At 32.3% G+C, this 19385-nt stretch overlaps 2 protein-coding genes across 2 annotated transcripts; both read right to left on the bottom strand.

Annotated features, from left to right (window-relative positions):
- Positions 1–4977: 4977 nt before the first annotated feature.
- Positions 4978–6281, bottom strand: LOC132638039 (heavy metal-associated isoprenylated plant protein 30-like). The gene is made up of 3 exons (XM_060355031.1): positions 6106–6281; positions 5803–5878; positions 4978–5558 (listed from the first exon to the last, which is right to left on the bottom strand). Exons 1-3 carry the CDS (start codon positions 6247–6249, stop codon positions 5236–5238), a joined length of 543 nt encoding a protein of 180 aa, XP_060211014.1. The 5' UTR covers positions 6250–6281; the 3' UTR covers positions 4978–5235.
- A 4094-nt stretch (positions 6282–10375) lies between these two features.
- On the bottom strand, positions 10376–13764 carry LOC132634745 (bidirectional sugar transporter SWEET4-like). Its single transcript, XM_060350785.1, has 5 exons — positions 13608–13764; positions 13402–13438; positions 12643–13021; positions 11996–12115; positions 10376–10800 (listed from the first exon to the last, which is right to left on the bottom strand). The coding sequence occupies exons 1-5, from the start codon at positions 13651–13653 to the stop codon at positions 10624–10626; spliced, it is 759 nt and encodes a 252-aa protein (XP_060206768.1). The 5' UTR covers positions 13654–13764; the 3' UTR covers positions 10376–10623.
- Positions 13765–19385: the final 5621 nt, after the last annotated feature.

Here is a 19385-nt window from a genome sequence, read left to right as displayed (position 1 = left end):
GATTTAAACTAAATAAAACTAACATAAACTAATTAACAAGATTAAGAAAATCTATCAAACTCTATTTAAAATTTCAACAAATATAGTTGCATCTTTTAGCTATAAATTATGAAAAAGAGTACCAAAATTCAATTTATAAAAAGATTAATCTTTTTTTTGAAGTAATACAGATTTTAGAAAAAAAAATTAATTGAATTTGAGAAAAAAATAATATAAAAGGTGAAATAGAAAACGAAGTTCAATATGATGGTCAGCTAGTTGACGTTTAACTAATATTGTTGGCCTTTTTTAGTTTTTTGGTTTTCCGCAACATGATTGGACAATTGGCCTACTGAACACCAGAAGCAACAAAAAAGCAGCGCCAAACGTTGTCAATTGGATTCAATCCCGCATCTGCAGCGTGGTCTTGAACCCACTTCACCGCTGCACCAGTGCCACCTCTTGTATTTAGGGGATTCAAATTTGGTATATACCCAAATTTAACGATAACTTTTCCTATATAAACACTAAAGTTACTGATTAAGGCCCCGTTTGTTCTAGATATAAAAAAAAATCACTTTTTTTTTGGAATTTTGGAGTTGCAGTTGTGTTTGACCATAATTTTTGAAATTGTAGTTTTTGGTGAAATATAGTTGTAAAAAAGTGAAAAAATTGAAAAACAATTTTTTTGAGTTTTTGGTATTCCGGAATACAACTTTAAGTTGTATTCGGAATTCTCATGGCCAAACGCTGATTCCGAAAAAAAGTGAAAAAAAATTCCGGAATAAAGTGAATAATTTTTATGGCCAAACGAGGGCTAAGTGGGTTCAGTTGAATCCACTTGACACCACGTGGGTCCGCCCCTGGCCAAATCTTCAATCACTTTAACACGCTTTGCAATATGAGCAATCAGATCAATGGGAAGTTCTGCCCAGTTAGCCATAACTTCGAAAGAAGGGATGTATAAGGGGTTTAGGGCAAGCAAAGAAGCAACACATTATTACTGGGCTTAATACCTAAATGAACCCTTAAACTTGACATGTTTTGTAAGATAGACATATAAACTTACAAGGTGACCAGATAGACACTTAAACTTGCTCAAAGTGTATTTTTTAAACACATTTCTCCATCTGGCAACTCGCGTGTCGTGACTTTTATCCTAAGCACGTGAAGGTTTTTAAAATTGCTGAGTCAGAATACAAGACAATAAAAAAAAAAACTTTATATAACTTATACCCATCTGCTTCCTGCTAACCACACCATTAAAGCCAGAAGATTCACATTTCTTGTTGTCTCTGCAATAAATCCACATTATCTTTGTTTCTAAACATTCCTTCTTCAAAATAGTTTATAGTTTTGTTAAATTAAATTTTATAGGCTAGTATAATCTGACACCATACGTTAGATCTAATTTTTCTAGTTAACACAACATTAGACAAATAGTAAAATGCTCTTAATAGAAATACAGAACTGCAACATTTGGCGTAGTTGAAAGGACCGCCAACACCACTTTGTCAACAAAATTTTAATAAAAGTAGAAAATTGAAATAGATACCATCAAGAAACTTTCGGCTATCCTTGTGCTATAATTACTACAATTAAAGCTCAAAATATGAGCTGCAAAAGAGTTGCTTCCAGACCACAAAACAACTAGTGTTGAAGAAATTAATATAACATCCCAAAAAGCAAAACAAGTTGTGCTAAAGCACTTGATTTACAAAAGTCCTCCTCCTAAAGTGATTCTTAAATACGGCAAAACAGTTGCATCTTCACTGGGTCACTCTATATCATTTGATGAAGCAAAATTTTTCAATTTTTTTCTGGCACTTGCAACAATGTTTCTGTGATGCTGAATTTGGGAAGTGGTTATAGCTTTCTTGCCTTTCCGTAAAGCCAAGATCAATATTGGTATCAGCTGCATTTTTTAGAAGTTCGGGTGTTAGAACTCTTTCACTTGTTGCGCAAAGCTTGTTCTTTGTTTTCTCTAAGCACTTATGAGCTGGATAATACGTCCTCACCATAAAAATTTTGTTTTCCTTGTCCTCAGATGCATACAGCTCCCACTTAGAGTTTTCATTTGTACACCTAGCCCTGACTCTTTGCTTTTCATTTGGTTTTAACTTTAATTGTGCCTTGTTTTGAATAGCATAATCTGCCACAGCTTTCCGGAATTCAATATTGCACTGTCAAAGATCATACCTGGTTGGACTATATTTTCTTACATGGAAAATTATTTATTTATTTGCTACATAATTGGCGTTTGGACCTCACGCACAAGTCTTCAATACAAATGTGTTTGACAAATACACTTTGAGCAAGTTTAAGTGTCTATCTGGTCACCTTATAAGTTTATATGTTTATCTTACCAAACATGTCAAGTTTAAGGGTCTATCAAGGTATTAAGCCTTATTACTATATTTAGAAAGGACAAAATAATCTGACGTTGACAAGAATTTGGAAGTTATTTCGACTTTTACTTAGATTCGAGTCATGTCGGTACTTAGAAGTTTAGACTTTGAATCAGCCGAAGTGCACAAGTAGTCCACTAGAATGGCACCTATTTAAGACATAACCAGGGGAGGAGCCATAATGATAGCTACAAATTCTTTAGTTTTTGGCTCAAATTTTTGACATGTAGTGACATATACATGAAATACAAAATACTTTCTTAGTCCCAAAATAAATATCACCTTAGCAAAACATATTTATCCTAAAAGAAGAGTTACCTTATAAATTCAAGCCAAAAATTGACAGGTCCTTCCAATTATACCCTTATTATTAAAGAAGTAGTTCTCTTTAATTGTATACATGGGGAAGCATAGCTTGATACGCGGAGAATCGGTAGCAAGATATGTGGCGGCAAATGGAGACATTACGGGAAGTCTTTACGTAGACTTCGATTTCAACCGAAGTAATCAGTTGAAATGGAATTGCTACGGGTTATCATTGGACGGGTCATTGAATGAGAATAGTACGTTTGAGAGCTGTTACGTAATTGAATCAGATCTGAGATAAGCGTTACGGTTAGCATTAAGTGGACATTTATGGCTCATTATTAGTCGCAATTAGTAGATAATCATAGCCGAAGGATTGATTCTTGTACTATAAATAAGAGCCCAACATTCATAGTTAAGGGCATCTGATTATGAGAATACAACAATCACAACATTTTATGCTTAAACAATACAACATATTTATCTTGTTCTCTATACTCTTTTGTTCCAAGTTTATAGTGTTCCTCGAGGCTAAGTGATCATCCAGAGTTATCTTCATTGAACGATTCCTTCCAAGCTCATACGGCCCAGGCTTATTATGTAAAAATATAAACTTAGGCCCTGCAAAAAAGTTGTTTGTTATGAGGGACAAAAATTAAGGACCAACACAAAATACATTTTTTTTTTGCGCGGAATGGCCTTCAAAGGCACTGGTCTTTGATTTTTGCCCCTCAAATTGTTGGTCTTTATGTTTTGCCCTTTGCTTAAAAATCCATTGATTCCGGGTTCGCACCCCCGCTCAGATAAAAGAAAAATCGCAAGATAGAATTTTGGATTCAAACTGGTAATGTTTGCACCTTATAAGGCAGAGTTTAAGCAAAAGTTTACTTTAAGGCCTAAATTTTGCCTGAATAGGCCTAATTTTGGGAAAAAGTTAGGCTTTAAGGCAGAGGTTTGACTTTAGGCATAATTCTGGGTAAAAGTTTGCCTTAAGTTCTAACTTTTGCCCGAATAAACCTAATTTTGCTACAAACCTCTGCCTTGCGATAATTTTTTTTTTTTACTGAGCCAGAATTCGAACCCAAAATCTCGAGATATTAGGTGAAGAGCAAAAATTAAAAACCCACAATTTGAGGGATAAAAATTAAAGACCAATGCCTTTGAAGCACAATCGTGCAAATGACCCCACAATATGGGGACAAAAGTTCACCTGACCCGGTAAAAGTCTCAATTCCAATAACCCAAACCCTTGGAATCAGCCCAAAATCCCCTAAACCCATCATCCAGGCAAGCCCAAAATGCTTTTCACAGAGAATTTGCGTTTTTTTGTGCGGAGTGTCCTTCAAATGCAGTGGTCTTTAATTTTTGTCCCTCAAATTGGTGGTCTTTAATTTTTGTCCTTCGCCCAATATCATGAGGTTCCGGTTTCGAATCCCGCACAGTCAAAAAATTTTAAAAAAATTGTTAGGTAAAATTTGGATTCGCAAGACAGAGTTTTGAAGGCGCAGAAACTATGCCTTTAGGCAGAATTTTGAAGGCACAGAGTTTCGTCCAAAACTCTACATTAAGGTAGAGTTTGAAACTCTGTCTGAAGCAGGAAAAATTCTGCCTGCAGGCCTAACTTTGGCTCGAATAGGCCTAAGTTTACTATAAAACTCTACCTTGCGAATATCTTTTTTTTGACTGAGTCGGGGTTCGAACCAAACCTCACGGTATTAGGCGAAGGACAAAAATTAAAGACTACCCCAAAATAAGGGCATTCTTGTGAATTGCCCGAGAATTTGGCCACACAGGCTATAAAATTAAAACGGAGTGCATGGTTGTGTCACCGGGTATAAGGTGGGCCATGGCAACCGACGTGTCAAAATAAAGGAATTTTTACACGGTAAAACCGCACACTAAAATAATAGGCAACAAATATATATATATCTTTTATATATATTAATTGTAATATATACACACACATAATATATAATTAATGTATATTGACTAGCGACTGTAATTATTTTAGGCCTAAATGTATTAAAAGCTCCAAAATAAACTCCAACTAGACAGCCCAAACAAACTTAAACTAGTTCCCCGTTTCAAAGTCCAATAGAACTAGGAGAACTTCCAGATTCTTATATTTTAATTGAACTAGTCTCTATGTTTGTGTTTTGCACGAATATATCTGATTTTCATTAAATTATCATTAATTTCATGCAAAATACATAACAAAATACGATTAATCACCCCAGCTTTTACGGCAAAAAGATGTCACCTACTCTGCAACAATCAATGAATATTTGGAGGAATCCCACAACATGTATAAAAAATGATTTTATCAATGAATATTCCTTCTTTCTACGATCAGACCTCTATATAACAGTCATATTCTATAACAACATTTCACTATAACGGCTAAGTTTTCTCTGAAAACCGATTTTCATGTTATATATGTTATATTATATGTTCTCTATAACAACATTTCGTTACATCGGTCAAAAAATATCCTAACAAACGACGTTGCTATAGAGAAGTTTGACTGTATATATGGGTAACATCACATGAGGCAGCAGGCATTGACGTTATCATCGTTAAAGAGGTTGCTGACTTTGTCATCTCCTCGATGAGTAACATGAAGAGTGCCATGTTTGTCAGCAATATTATATCCATGCCTCCAGTAGTTGTAGCTGTCCCTGTAGTCACTTGTCATATCTTTGAAGTAGTTCTTTGAGGATGTGAAGTATAGCGGTGGGTTCGGGTTTGGCCAGAATTCCGCTCTCTTCCCATGCCTCCTTACCGCCTTTAGCACCTTGTTCTGTTCCACATATCCCACCACTGTCACCTTCTCCAACTCCAACTCCACCTCCACCGATTCCACCCCTGCATGCACATATATGTAGAAGTACTGTCAAACCTCTCTATATCAGCATCTTTTGTTATGATATCTTTTGATTACTACAGCAAAATGTTGTTATAAAAAATATATAATATAACATAAAGATGAAAGATACTGAAAGCATGATTGTTATAGTGAAATGTTAGTATAGACTATAGAGGATGGTAATTAGGTCTGACTGTAGCATTTATTTACTTCAATAATTTTTATTTTATTTTATTTTAGTACCTCTAAGCTTGAAGATAGCATCTTTGACAACTCTCTCGCACCCACTGCAACACATCCTTACTTTGAGTTCTACCGTCTGCAAATATTCAAAAAATGAATCTATAAGGTTGCATAAATTAATTAATCTTCTGTTGGAAGGAATAGCATTAATAATCACTACTAAAGAAACAAGAATTAACGACGGATAAATTCTGTAGCTAAACGGCAAAATTCGTCGCTAATTCTATTTAGCAGCGACAATTTATCAAGAAAAAAGATAGCTACGAGCAACTTAGCGACGGATTAAGTGAATTAATTTGAAACCTGTAAAGAAAGTGGGCGAGCCTTAGTCATGTTGTGTTTGTTGACACCTTGGTGATGATGATGAAGAGGATGATAGTGAAAGAAATGATAACTAGTGTTGGTGGAGACAAAAGAGCCAAATAGTTTCTCGAGTAAGTTAACCATAGGTTCCTATTATATTCAGGTATATATGTAGATCGAATTCTAGCTAGCTATAACACATTTATAAAGAGAAGGGAGAGGGAATAAAATTAGTACTAAAACTTATCTCCATTTGCAAAATATTCCCCCAACACTAGGCATCTTTTCCTTAAGTTCCAATTTCTCAAGAAATGGATTTAAGTAAAGCAACAAAACTCCTAGTTTGAAATATATTCCCAATTAATTATTCTCACCAATGCATCAATACATTATCTATGTTGTTTCTTTAAAAGAAAATAGAAAAAGAACCCCTTTAGGAAGGAATGGTATCGATCTAACTGCTGATGGAATATATTATATACTCCTTCCGTCTCAATTTATGTGACACTAGCTTTCAGATTTCGAGACTCGAACGAGTTTCTCTTTGATTGCTATTTTTTATGTCTTTTAAGTATTTTAAATTTATCAATTATTGTGACTTATAATATTTTTTATGTAAATTTCAACATGTAAATTTTATTTCAAGAAAACTTAAAAATTTATGTCCCAATTCAATGTCAAAATTTGAAAATTTGATTCTCTTAAGTTCGAATATCGCATGAATTGAGACACAATGAATAACTAATTAAGGTGGATGAAAACCTGGATGGTGGGGTCAAGCCTAAATGGCTGCTGACAGTACTAAATTAAAAAGGAGATGAGGGAATATAAGGTGTTGTAGGAGATGGACGGGCTTAAGCCAAACACAAATTGACAGGTTTTGATGCAAAACAAACCAACTATTCTCTAAATATCTCCTTCCTTACGGTTGTTGGGGGTTGAGGGTGCGGGGTGTCAGTCACCGTCTTCTTTTAAATTTAGAAGTGGATTCAAATTTAAATTTAAAGGGTTTACTTTTAAGATTTTTCGCATTGAATTCATTCTACTGTTAAATTATGGGTTCAGATCTAAGTTTGTTGAGATTTTAGTGAATTTTTACATATGTATTTATATTATCAAAAGTTATGAATTTAAATGAACCCATATCCATCTGAACCCATAGTCAAAAGGCTACATTCTCCCTGGTTTTAATTAAATCCAGTACCAACCATATATACATATATGTATTCCATCGAATCAAACGTGTTTTCAAGTTATATTCCCACACTCTAGCTAGTGTACATTGATTAATTGGGTAACCCGATATTTCTGTTGATATATGGTTCACACAATCACTACGGAAGCATCACATGATTTTCTATGTACAATTGAGCCAAGGAATTAACTTTCTGCACGTTGTATATCAGGTGAATTAATTTAAAAAGTAACATTGTTTGGAAAAACACAGTCAAGATTTTATGAAGATTGGACCGGACCTGCATGCTCATTTTCTGCAAAGCATATGTCCTAAATTATGCATGATAAAGGGGCGAAGCTACAATAAAGTTTACAGATTCAGCAGAATTAAATAAATATTGGCATAAACCCTGTATTATATATAAGATTTACTAAATATGTATATATCCAGATCTGAATAAGTTGTCATTTCTAAAATTAATAACCCATAAAATTAAAATCCTAGCTCCGCATCTGACATGATGTATGTCGCAGCCACTCTATTTTTGGATTAGATGGTAAATTGAAAAGAAAAAAAGAAAAAAAGGATGTATATACAGAAAATCTTATAATGAGCTTTAAATTTGAGGTGAGAAAAACATGCTTTCTTTTTAATTACTGGATTAGCTTTTATCTTAATGAAATAACAACTATTTTTTAACACACAGGTGAAGTACCACTATCAAAAGTAGTCGATGACCTGTTTACAACTTAAAACACTAAACTAAGGTAGAGAAACAGGACCCCAAAAAAATAGAGAAATATTGGGACAAAAGAATAAAGAGGCAAAAGGAATATGTAGTAAAAAATAATTTCTCAAAAAGTAAATTAAGGAAGTGGTGGTTTATAATAATTACTTGGATTGCTAACTCAACTAGGAAGAATGTATGCTTTTTCCGTGTTTTAGAAGTGTTTTCGGATTTGCCAGTATCAAGAATATTACATACTGATTGCATGAATATTAATGTAATATATTCTCCATTCTGCTTTGTTTTTCAAAGACAAGATAAGATTCTTAAGTGAAGAGTTTGTCATGTTTATCCTCTTTTTATGCTCAAACATGAAAGTAGGAATAGAACCTAGAACAAATTAAGAGCAATAAGAAACTAAGAGCATCAGTTCTCAATTTTATTAAGAATTTATGCTGCATCAGTCATCCTTCTGGCCCTCCGAGGTTCAGCTTTCGGATGATTAAGTCAGAATTTAAAGTTTATGGTTCTGAACATGTCACGGAATCGATACTCATTATTGGATTCGCAATTAGATATTCAGAAAAGAGTCAGATTTGCCCTTGTACTCTCACAAATAAGTTACATTTGCCCTTTGATATACTTTTTCAACATATTTGTCCTTGTTATTAAATTTTATTGTCATATTTGCCCTTGTACTCTAAAAAAAAGTCATATTTATCCCTACTCCGTTAAATACAAGATCTAAATAATAGCGCCGGGGGCGAAGCCAGTATACAACTTACGGGTTCAGCCTAACCCAGTATCTTTGGTCCAAACCCTGTAATTTTTTTAAAAATTCATTGAGTATGTACAAATCATTAATTTACTACTCAATAACTTTAAAAAATTAGAATTTCGAATCCATAAATTTCAAATCCTGGCTCCGCATCTGCACAACGGATACTTCATCGGACATTATCGACCACAAAAGAAACACCGTAGATACATTTCGACGGACAATACCGATGCCGAAAGAAATCGATAGATTTCCATTGTATAAACCCATTGAAAGTATGATATTTGGTATTTCAAAAATATTTCTAGTATTTTAAAAATATTTCAGAGTTAGCCTGAAATAAAAAAGACAACAATACTTGCATCTGTTACATTTGCAGAGCTGTTCAATAAGAACTTTTTATGTTATTTGATTTATTCGGTTGAGCTTTTTGTTGCATTATCAAATTTATTTTGATTGACCTGGTTGCTTTGATAGTATGCGTTTGAATAATCTAATATGCAAAGTACTCTGAGCTTTTATGTCTCTGTTTTAGACAGAGGCGGATTTAAAAATGAAGTTCTATGGGTTCTACAAAGATTCTTAGTATTGAACCTGTTGTATTTTTAAGATTATGAGTTCGGACCTACAATTTGTTGCAACTTTGAAGAATGCTTATACATAAATTTATGTTTCGCGTTGAAAATAATGGGTTCAGATGACCTCGGTGCCGCAACGCTATGTCCTCCTTTGGTCAGACTAAGGTGCTTTCTGATGTATAGGAGTCCGGAAGAAGCTAGAATACAGGTTAACGGGTTCGACTGAACCATTATTTCTTGTAGAAAATTTGTATTTGTCTTCAGAAATTAAGTATAAATAACTAATTTAGAACCGAGTAACTTAAAAGAATTAGAATCGACAATTCATAAGCTTCAAATTCTAGCTCCGTCTTTCATAGGACAAGCTATTATTATTGAAAAGGTAAACATTGCATTCAAATTTAAGAGACATGAAGTATATATATGTATACATATGCATCAAACAGTGATGATCATGTGAGAAGAACCATGTCTACTCTAAAATACTTAATAAATATAACAGTAATATTGTATTTCATTCATTTGTAATTTCCTTTCATGTTGAGTGCTTTGTAATCTTGAGTGACTTGAGAGTATGTACTTATTTATCAATTGTCTAATTTGGGATCATCACACATTATTTTCGTGTAAACATTGATTAACGAAAAGCAGGAACGGATGCACAATGTTAGTAGTGAGTGGGCACAAGCTCACTCACTATATCTTCTGCTATAAACTATAAAGTTTAAAGCAGACGTGTATGCTTAAACTACGACGACGTGTATGCTTTTGTCAAGTTCACATCTATTGTCACAAAAGAGTAGTGATTTGTACTAATAAACTGTGTGTATTGACTAAGATAATGTGTTTGTATTGATATAAAGTACGCTCGCCCAAGGTATAAATATGAAAACTTCTTCGCGCCATTTGGATTGGAGAAGTTACGGAGAAAATCGGGCTTTAAATTTCGAGAAATCGAACGATTATATAGCCATAGGGAATAATTATCTTAAATATGAAGAAAGCAACAATTCTGTAATGAAAACTGCTGAATTTTCAGCTTACTTTTCATTTAGGATATATATATATCTTTGTCATATCACATGTTGAAAGGGGTAGATAGGGTGCCTTTTTCACGCGGGGGGGTTGGGGGTTGGGGTTGTGGGTTAGGCGGGGGGGACGGGGGCGCTAGAAGGGGTCAAGAAAAACAAAAGGTCCAATGAAAGTTGGACTATAAGATCAAATACTAAAGTTATATGGGCTTTCAAGGGCCACAAACTTAAACTCTAGAATCATTTCTGGGTTTTTGGGCCACCCGGCCCGAAACAGACTTTTCAGCCATGACCACCTCTCCTTTGGCCTCTCTTTCCGCTATCTGTCTGTTAGTGGACTTGTAATATGTAGCATAAAGCAGCAATTGGGCCAGCCCAAGAACAGTTCCCATTGAATTAGGTGCCTGAAACAAAGTAGGTAAAGTTACGGATATGTACTGTTCGGCCAACTAGTTTACCAACATGGCTGAAATATACATAATATATATACTATTAGTGTATATGTATATATACTATATGTATAGTATATGTATAGTTTAGTATAATTATACATAATCTATACATCTCGTACACACAGAGGTATTGGGCTACTCCAACAAAGTATTACAAGATTTCAGAAGAAAGGAAAAAGATATTAACTTATATATGTACTTACGTTAACAAAACATTTACACTATTATATATTTTAAAATGTTGTAGCAGATAAACAGATAATCTCACTTTTAGGTACTAATATCCATTATCTTTTACACTGTCAGTAGATAGTACGAATTGATTAACCAGAAAGTTCAAAAGTAAGATATTTCACAAACTTATTTGATTGATTAGAATACCTTTCATTAGAGCTATCAATACTAAAATTACTCTCAAAGAATCAAAATAAAAGTTCCTTTTTTTCTTTTTTAGAATGGTTGTTTACATAAGGACAAAAATATAAATGTAAAAAGAATCTTACCTAAACAGATGTTATATCCCGAGGCGAATCTAGGATTTTTAGAACATGGGTTCACAACTAAAAAAAGAAGGAAAAAATGTGTTAAGTGGGAATTGATCCTTAGTCTAAGTAAATAATTCAACCTTCAATCAAGGGAACCATTTAACCTTCTTGTAGCATGTGTTCCAGCAGATGATATTATACCAATTTTTAAAATTATATACATAAAATACCTAGTTTTACGGAGACTATGTGTTCACGTGCCCTAAATTTCCTACCTAAATTCGCCCTGGTTATATCATATATGCCACAAAATAGAGCACACTATATATATGATTTATTTGTTATCATTCCCATATAATCCTACATGATATATGCTTAATTCCACCTTTGGTCATCACTAGGCTTTGCTTATATATCATTAAAGTTGTAAGACTAATTTTGTCTCATTAAAGTGACTTAACTTATATCTGCAAAAATATTTTTTATCTCGATAAAGTAATTGAACTATGTGTTACTTACCCAAAAAATACAATTCGCGGAAAGTCAATTTTTTCGGCACCAAAAAATGGTCACCAACAATTATAGCAAGTATATCCACTCTAAAAAAAATAGAGAAGAAAACATGTATAAAATTAAATTCAATTTGTTTGTACTATACTCACAAGAATGTATGCGTCAAAACGGATGAGGGCATAGGCAGTCCAACTAACACCATTGAGAAAAGAGAAGAGAGAAAGGAAGAAAGGCATGTACTCCACACTTTTGGTCTTGATCACCAATTTCTGCAATAAAACACCATATAAACTTTAGTTTCGAAATGACATTTTCATGATTCTCTTTTTTCTAGTTTTCTTTTCCTTTTTCTTCCCTAAACCAAAAAACCAAAGAAAATATAAGGTTGTCTTAATTAAATGTGTGACAAGTAGCGGCGAAATCAATTTTAGTAAATTCAAAATTTAATATATATAAAAAAAAAATTTGACATATATACACAGTATCATTTCTCAACCGACTACTCTTCACCGACTGTGGCTCTCATGTCTTGACGATAAGGTTTTTTAACATTAAAAAAAAAAAAAAAAAAAACCGAAGCACTAAGCTCTCGATATGTGCTACGATCCCTAGAAGGGTGGGACCATAAGTTTTTATAACTGACCACCCTTCGCCATTAGTGGCTTACCCCGATTTTTGTTCTATCAGTATCAACATTAATTGAACAAGTGAACAAATGAATAAAGGCATAACAAGCGGTGTCATTTTTTAAATATATATATCCAATATTTACCAAGAAAGGAAGAAATTTATTTACCATGACGGACAAGGGAGCAGCATACATCAAAATATTGCCCACCATGCAAATACTACCAACAATGGCTGCTCTTCTCTTGTTTCCATGGACAAAAGTTAGAACACAAACTGAAAGTATAGCAACAAAAACAATCTCACCGAGGACGATGAAGAAAACTTTCGTCCTTTGTTTACGATCAGAGTACAACAAAAACAGCGTTAGGTACACGATCTCGATGCCAAGCCCGGTCCCATTAATGGTCACAACTAAGATACTGTGTGGCTGTACCCAAGGGAGCCCGTACAACACCCAAAGCCCACAATTGACTAATGTGGCTATGTATGGAATTGGAGAAAATTGCTCCACAGACTTGTTTTTCCATATACGAATGAAAGTTGGCCTGTTAATCCGAAAAAGAAAAAAAAAATTATAAAAAAAAATTCATCAACAAAATAATCTTGAAAATAAGAAATCAGAAGTTCCGAAAATCTACTCTTTTCTTTGAAAAGTACGTGTATTCAATCAAACGTCTTCACATTAAATGAAACAGGAAGTAAAATGAGCTTAAGTTATATATACCATCAGCTTAAGAATTTTTATACCATCATATCATCACATTTTTAGAAAAACTTACCTGTAAATATCTTTTAGGGGATCTGATAGTATAATTTTCTTTTACAATACCAAGCGTATATAACTTAAACTCTATATGAATTAAAAGCTTCTTTCCTAGACTAAATAAAGGAAAGTTAAGGAGAAAACATGAGACTTGAAGCTTACAAGGGTGATAAGAACAAGATCAGTGCAATGACATTCCCTGAAAATAAAATTTAAAACAAAAAAAAGACATCAGCTTCCATTAAAAAAAAAATTAAGGTAACAATTCTTCATGAGCTCTTTTTCTGTATTTATGTTTTGTTGGGTGTTTTTTTTGTGTGTGTGCGTGTGTTTGTGTTTGTGGAGCCTAAAAAGTATGAAGAACTAACCAATAACACCAACAGAAAACCTAGCAACATCCCTATCGAAAACCATAGCTATGAAGAAAAAGAAGGAAAAAAAATTCAAGAAAGCGAAAATTTTCCTGATTTTTTTTCACTTGTGGAGTGATTCTGTGAAGTGAAGATGGAGAAAGGAGTGAAAATGGATAGCCTTATAAAGAGTGAAGGGGAAGGGGTTGATTTTGGCTTTGTCCAAAAAATGAAAAAATCAAGCATGCAAAGTCTCTCTCTTGCATGACATGTATTGTTATTTGGTTGGTAATAAATACAAGTCAAAATAAAAAAGTCAAACAAATAAAAAATAATACTTCTTTCGTTTCGATTTACTGCTTTTGTCCCAATTTATGTGACACATTTCGAATTTCGAGAGTCAAATCTGTTAACTTTTGTATTGTGTGTTTGGACAAAAATCTATAAGTTTTTTGACATAAATTTTACATATTTCGAAACGACGTAAAAAATATGTACTATAAGTCCCAATAATTGGGACTTTAAAATATTTAAAAGACATATGAAAAAATCATGATCAAAGAAAGACTTGTTTAAATCTCAAAATGCAAAAGGTGCTACTAAGACGGAAGGAGTAAATGTAATGTTTTTTTATTCGGTCTAAAAAAACACACTTTTTAATTTAGAAATAAGCTAACTTTAAAATTTTCGTTTTACTCTTAACGAATGCTTTATAATCATATAAACATCTGCTTTTAGTATTTTAAATAAAAAAATTCAAAGAAAAATAATTTCTTAAAGGATTTTAAGATCAGCCAAACATTATTATTATTATTATATAAACGGAAAAGAGCCAAATATACCCTGTACTATCGAAAAAGAGTCAAATATACTATTCGTTATACTTTGGGTTCAAATATACCCCTTCACAGTTAAAGTTGACCCAATCCTACATGGCATTATTATTTTAATAAAATAAATATTATGTGGCATGCTACCTCACTTACAAACCCAATTTTACCCCTCCCCTCCCTATCTTCTTCAACCCTACCTCCTCCTCTACTACTACCATCCTTATGCCCACCACCATTGATTAAATATACCAAGGACTGAAGAAGACCTTCCATTCTTAAGTCATTGAAAATTCAAATGCACAACATTAATGCTAAAGTCTTGGCTTTAAATCAATTGGATTTTGACTTGTTGTCCCTCTATTTATAATGCATTTGACATCTCTTTCATTGCGATTGTTTATTATTTTTTCGGCATGATGAATGATGTGTACAGGGGAAAAGATTCAATCTTTTTCAGAAACAGAAACACTCCAAAAAAGTAAAAATTACTAGAAATGTGAAAAACCCACCATCTACAGGGCAAAAGATGCAATATTTTTCAGTTCTTGAATAGCCAAAAGCACATGTGAATACAGATGTGTGAAAACTTAGAACCCCACATCCAAATTTTCACTTTAACTGCCAATAATTACAAAAAAAATGGTACTCAAGATCTCAAAAAACTCACCTTTGAGCTGCTAAATTTTAACCCACAGTATATGTTTTATCTCAATCTATTCATAGAGAGCCAATCTTTTTCGATTGATTTTATTAAGGACAAAGCGTGACATGATTATAAAAAAGATCTTAATATTAGTATATTTATGACTTCCTTTTATTATAGTACTATTTTTAACGGTGATATGAACTTTTGATTTGATTAATCTGATTGTCATTCTTTAGTATTTAATTAACCAGGGCATAAGGAAGGTAGTAGTAAGGGGAGGTGGGGTGGAAGTAAATAGAGAGGAGAGGGCCAAAATTGAGTTTGTAAGTGAGGTGACATATCACATAATAATTATTTTATTAAAATAATAATGTCATGTAGGATTGGGGTTAACTTTAATTGTGGAGGAGTATATTTGAACTCAAAGTATAACGGTAGGGATATATTTGGACCAAAAATATAATAAAGGGTATATTTAACCCTTTTTCGATAGTACTGGGGCATATTTGGCCCTTTTCCGTTATATAAATTAGAATTGGAAAAAACAGAGTTAAATGAGGAGAGAAGAACACTATAGGCACTCCATTCAAGAATTTTCAGAAAAACTAGTAGTAGGAGCAAATAAATTTTTGAAATAGAGAGAATTAATTATTTTTGCATGGATTTTACTTTTAGCTTACACTGAATTCAAAGCTAGCTTATCCATATATCCTTATCCATTTGAATCTGGTAGGAGTTAGCATTAGGAGTTATTCTTGAATGGGGTGCTATAATTTAAAGAGCGATAAAGGACAATTTAATCAATGAAATTTTATAATTAAAATTATTTTAAAATAATTTTTGATAAGTATGTTACACCCGTAAATAAAAAATAGAAAATAAAAAAGAACAGATTGTAGTATGTGTGTTAATATAAAATACACGTTAACATACTGCAGTACGTAACTTATCTTATTTCTACATTACTAATTAATCCCACTTGTATAAATGAGTATATTATAATTATATGTTAGTGAAATATAATTATCTATTAACTGATTTAAAATTGTAAAAATATCTGACTGAGGGGTCCATCGAATTTTTTCGTGCAGACGACGTTGTTATAGAAATTTCAGATTTTTATACGTTGTTTTGTTTGTCAAGGAAAATTGAGAATCTGAAATTGTCGCCATCGGTAACTGGTCACTCATGTTAGGAACGTGAAATATACTTACTTGAAATTATACGTGAAGCAAAAACATGGAAAACTTGAAATATCAATTTTAAAAAGGTAGTAGGTATCATGTGTTGCAAATCATTGACATGATTTTTCTTTTTTCTTCACTTTTATGCCCTTATTACCTAATTATTCGATATCTGATGTCAGACTCATCGATCTTTTTTAATTCAAATTTAAATAGTATAAGGGCCATTTATAAAGAAAATGCACTTTTTATCCAAAAAAAAAAATCATTTTTTGAGACTTGAATCCTGCACGAACTGCATTTTTGTGCCACGACTTAAGGTATTTGATATGTCTCGGTGGTCCCCACCCGATGAACATTACTCATATCGAATATAAAAGAGATAAGGGTTAAAAACACACCTCAACTATCACTTTTTTTTTTAGTTTTATACCTAAACTATTAGAAGGTTGAGAAAATTACCTAAACTATCACTATCTAGTTTGCAAAACACACCTCAAATTATTCTTGAATGACATGTGATCTACACTCTCCATTTATATAAAAATATTGCCAAGTGTTGTCCACGTGGATAAATAATGTCACAATGGCACCAACATGGTAATTAAAAAAAATTATTTGCTTTTTAAAAAACAAACTGAAAAATAATAATTTTTGTAAAAAAAAATAAAAAATTATAGAAAAAAAAAGTTTAAAAATGGAAAATTTATTTTAAAAAAAAAACTGATTATTTAGTTTTCACATTTAAAAAAAAAAATCAACTTTTTCATTTTTTAAAGGGAAAAGGTGCAAATATGCCCCTCAACTTTGCGATTTAGAGCAGATATGCCCCTCGTTACAAAAGTGGTGCATATATACCCCTGCCGTTACAAAAATGGTGCAAATATACCCATGCAGTTACAAAATGGTGCAAATATACCCTTTTCACTAACGGAATTTTTAAAAAAAATCATTTAATTTATTTTTTAATTAAAAAAAAGTCTACCTATATTTTATTTAGTAGACATAATTTTCTAAAGCCATATGGTAATTTTTTTTCTGATGTGTTGGGTCTGGTAAGTTTCAAAAAATATCTCTGTGACTTTAAAAAAATAAGTCTACCCATTTTTTAAAATATCTGAGAGAAATTAGAATCTTTCTATTAATGGGAAAAAAAACATCAAAAGATTGGCCCTTTATATTGTTTCTGTTAGTAAATGTGTTTAAAGGTTTCATGATTTGGTAGTAGAAGTCAAATTAGGAGATGATTTTTTGCATTGAATGGACTTGTAGATTGAGAGTGCATATTCAAAATTAAAATGATTTTGGTAATTTGTTGAGCTTTTCTTTTGTACATTACCATAAAAAAAAAAAGTCTACCTATATTTTCTTTAGTAGACATAATTTTCTAAAGCCACATGGTAATTTTTTTTTCTGGTGTGTCGGGTCTGGTAAGTTTCAAAAAATATCTCCGTGACTTTAAAAAAATAAGTCTACCCATTTTTTTAAACTTACCAGACCCGACCCACCAGAAAAAAAATTTACCATGTGGCTTTAGAAAATTATGTCTACTAAAGAAAATATAGGTAGACTTTTTTTTAATTAAAAAATAAATTAAATGATTTTTTAAAAAAATTCCGTTAGTGAAAAGGGTATATTTGCACCGTTTTGTAACTGCAGGGGTATATTTGCACCATTTTTGTAACGGCAGGGGTATATATGCACCACTTTTGTAGCGAGGGGCATATCTGCTATAAATCGCAAAGTTGAAGGGTATATTTGCACCTTTTCCCTTTTTTAAATCATTTTTTTTTCTGTTTTTCTAATTTTTTTGATATTTTTTTGCAAAAAATATTATTATTTTCATATTAATGCTGATTTAAAAAAAATATACAGTTTTTCTTAATAAAAAAAATATTTTTTTTTAATTCAATGTAGATGCCACCATAGCATTACTTGTGCCATGTGGACAATTTTTTTGAGAAAAAATCAACTTCACTTGCCTTTTGAAGAGTGAGTTCACATATTTAGTTCAGGTGTGTTTTGCAGACAAGATAGTGATAGTTTAGGTAATTTTCTCAATCTTATGATAGTTTAGATATGAAACTCAAAAAAAGGTGATAGTTAGGGTGTGTTATTGACCCTTTATAAAACACTAAAAACCTACGTAAAAATGACATAAGCATAAAAAGATACTTTCACTTTTCGCGTCCATTGTCACAAAACAATAGCAAGTGCGGTGATATTTCACATTAATATTGTTGGTCATTTTGAATCCGCTTATGAAAATAAAAACTTAATTATACTAATTCATGCAATAGACAAGACCTTTCGAAGACTACCTCTCTATTTCCACAGGTTAAGGGTAAGGTCTGCGTACATTTTATCCTCTCCAGACATAGCCTGTAGAATTACACTGAATATGTTGTTATTGTTATGCAACAGACAAGAAAAATAAACCACAAAAAAGGAATAATGTCACTACGAGAACTTTAAATTTTTCAGAAATTAGACTATACATGAATGGTGTTTCACTTTTGACCAAAATATATTACTAAGGAAGTTTTAAAAATTACAGAAATTAGATTATTATACATTTTGACCAAAATCTATCACTAAGGAAGTTTAAAAAATTTCAGAAATTAGATTATACAAGAATGGTGTTTGCCTGTTATAGTATTTACTGAATATATAATATAATATTACCTAAATCTGAATTTAAGGATTAATACAGAAAGAAAAACATAATTGAAAGAAAAGTTAATAGAGCTTTAATGATCACCTCATCATTTAATTAGCTAGCTAGCATAGAAAAAATCTTGAATAGGTTCATTTATTGACTGACCTCTAATGTTACTAGGAGCCCGTTTGGATTGGCTTATGAGTTGCTTATATGCTGTTTTCAGTTTTTTTGAGTGTTTGACTGACCAGTTTAAAGTCATTTTGTGCTTAAAATAAGCTCAAAAAAATAATTGAGCCCATTTGACCTAGCTTATCTAAAACAGCTTATAAGCCAAAAAAAATAAGTTAGACTACCCCAACTTATTTTTTGTAGCTTATACGCATAAGCCCATCCAAACAGGCTCTAATAGTGTTTGATGTAGACCTTTTTATAATAGTCATCCACTATCATAATTTTTCATTATAACGGCCA

This window comes from Lycium barbarum, chromosome 4 (assembly GCF_019175385.1).
Source record: "Lycium barbarum isolate Lr01 chromosome 4, ASM1917538v2, whole genome shotgun sequence".
Classification (NCBI taxonomy): Eukaryota; Viridiplantae; Streptophyta; class Magnoliopsida; order Solanales; family Solanaceae; genus Lycium; species Lycium barbarum.
Note: the sequence above shows the minus strand (reverse complement) of the source record. Positions and strands in the feature narration are given on the sequence as shown.

Coding starts and splice junctions, on each gene's coding strand:
- LOC132638039 (XM_060355031.1), bottom strand. CDS start 6,249: ATGGTTAACTTACTCGAGAAACTATTTGGCTCTTTTGTCTCCACCAAC. Junction 5,879..6,105: donor CTCGCCCACTTTCTTTACAG/GTTTCAAATTAA, acceptor GAATATTTGCAG/ACGGTAGAACTCAAAGTAAG. Junction 5,559..5,802: donor TGCTATCTTCAAGCTTAGAG/GTACTAAAATAA, acceptor ATGTGCATGCAG/GGGTGGAATCGGTGGAGGTG.
- LOC132634745 (XM_060350785.1), bottom strand. CDS start 13,653: ATGGTTTTCGATAGGGATGTTGCTAGGTTTTCTGTTGGTGTTATTG. Junction 12,116..12,642: donor CTGCTCCCTTGTCCGTCATG/GTAAATAAATTT, acceptor GTTTTATTGCAG/AAATTGGTGATCAAGACCAA. Junction 10,801..11,995: donor GTTTTGACGCATACATTCTT/GTGAGTATAGTA, acceptor ACTTTGTTTCAG/GCACCTAATTCAATGGGAAC.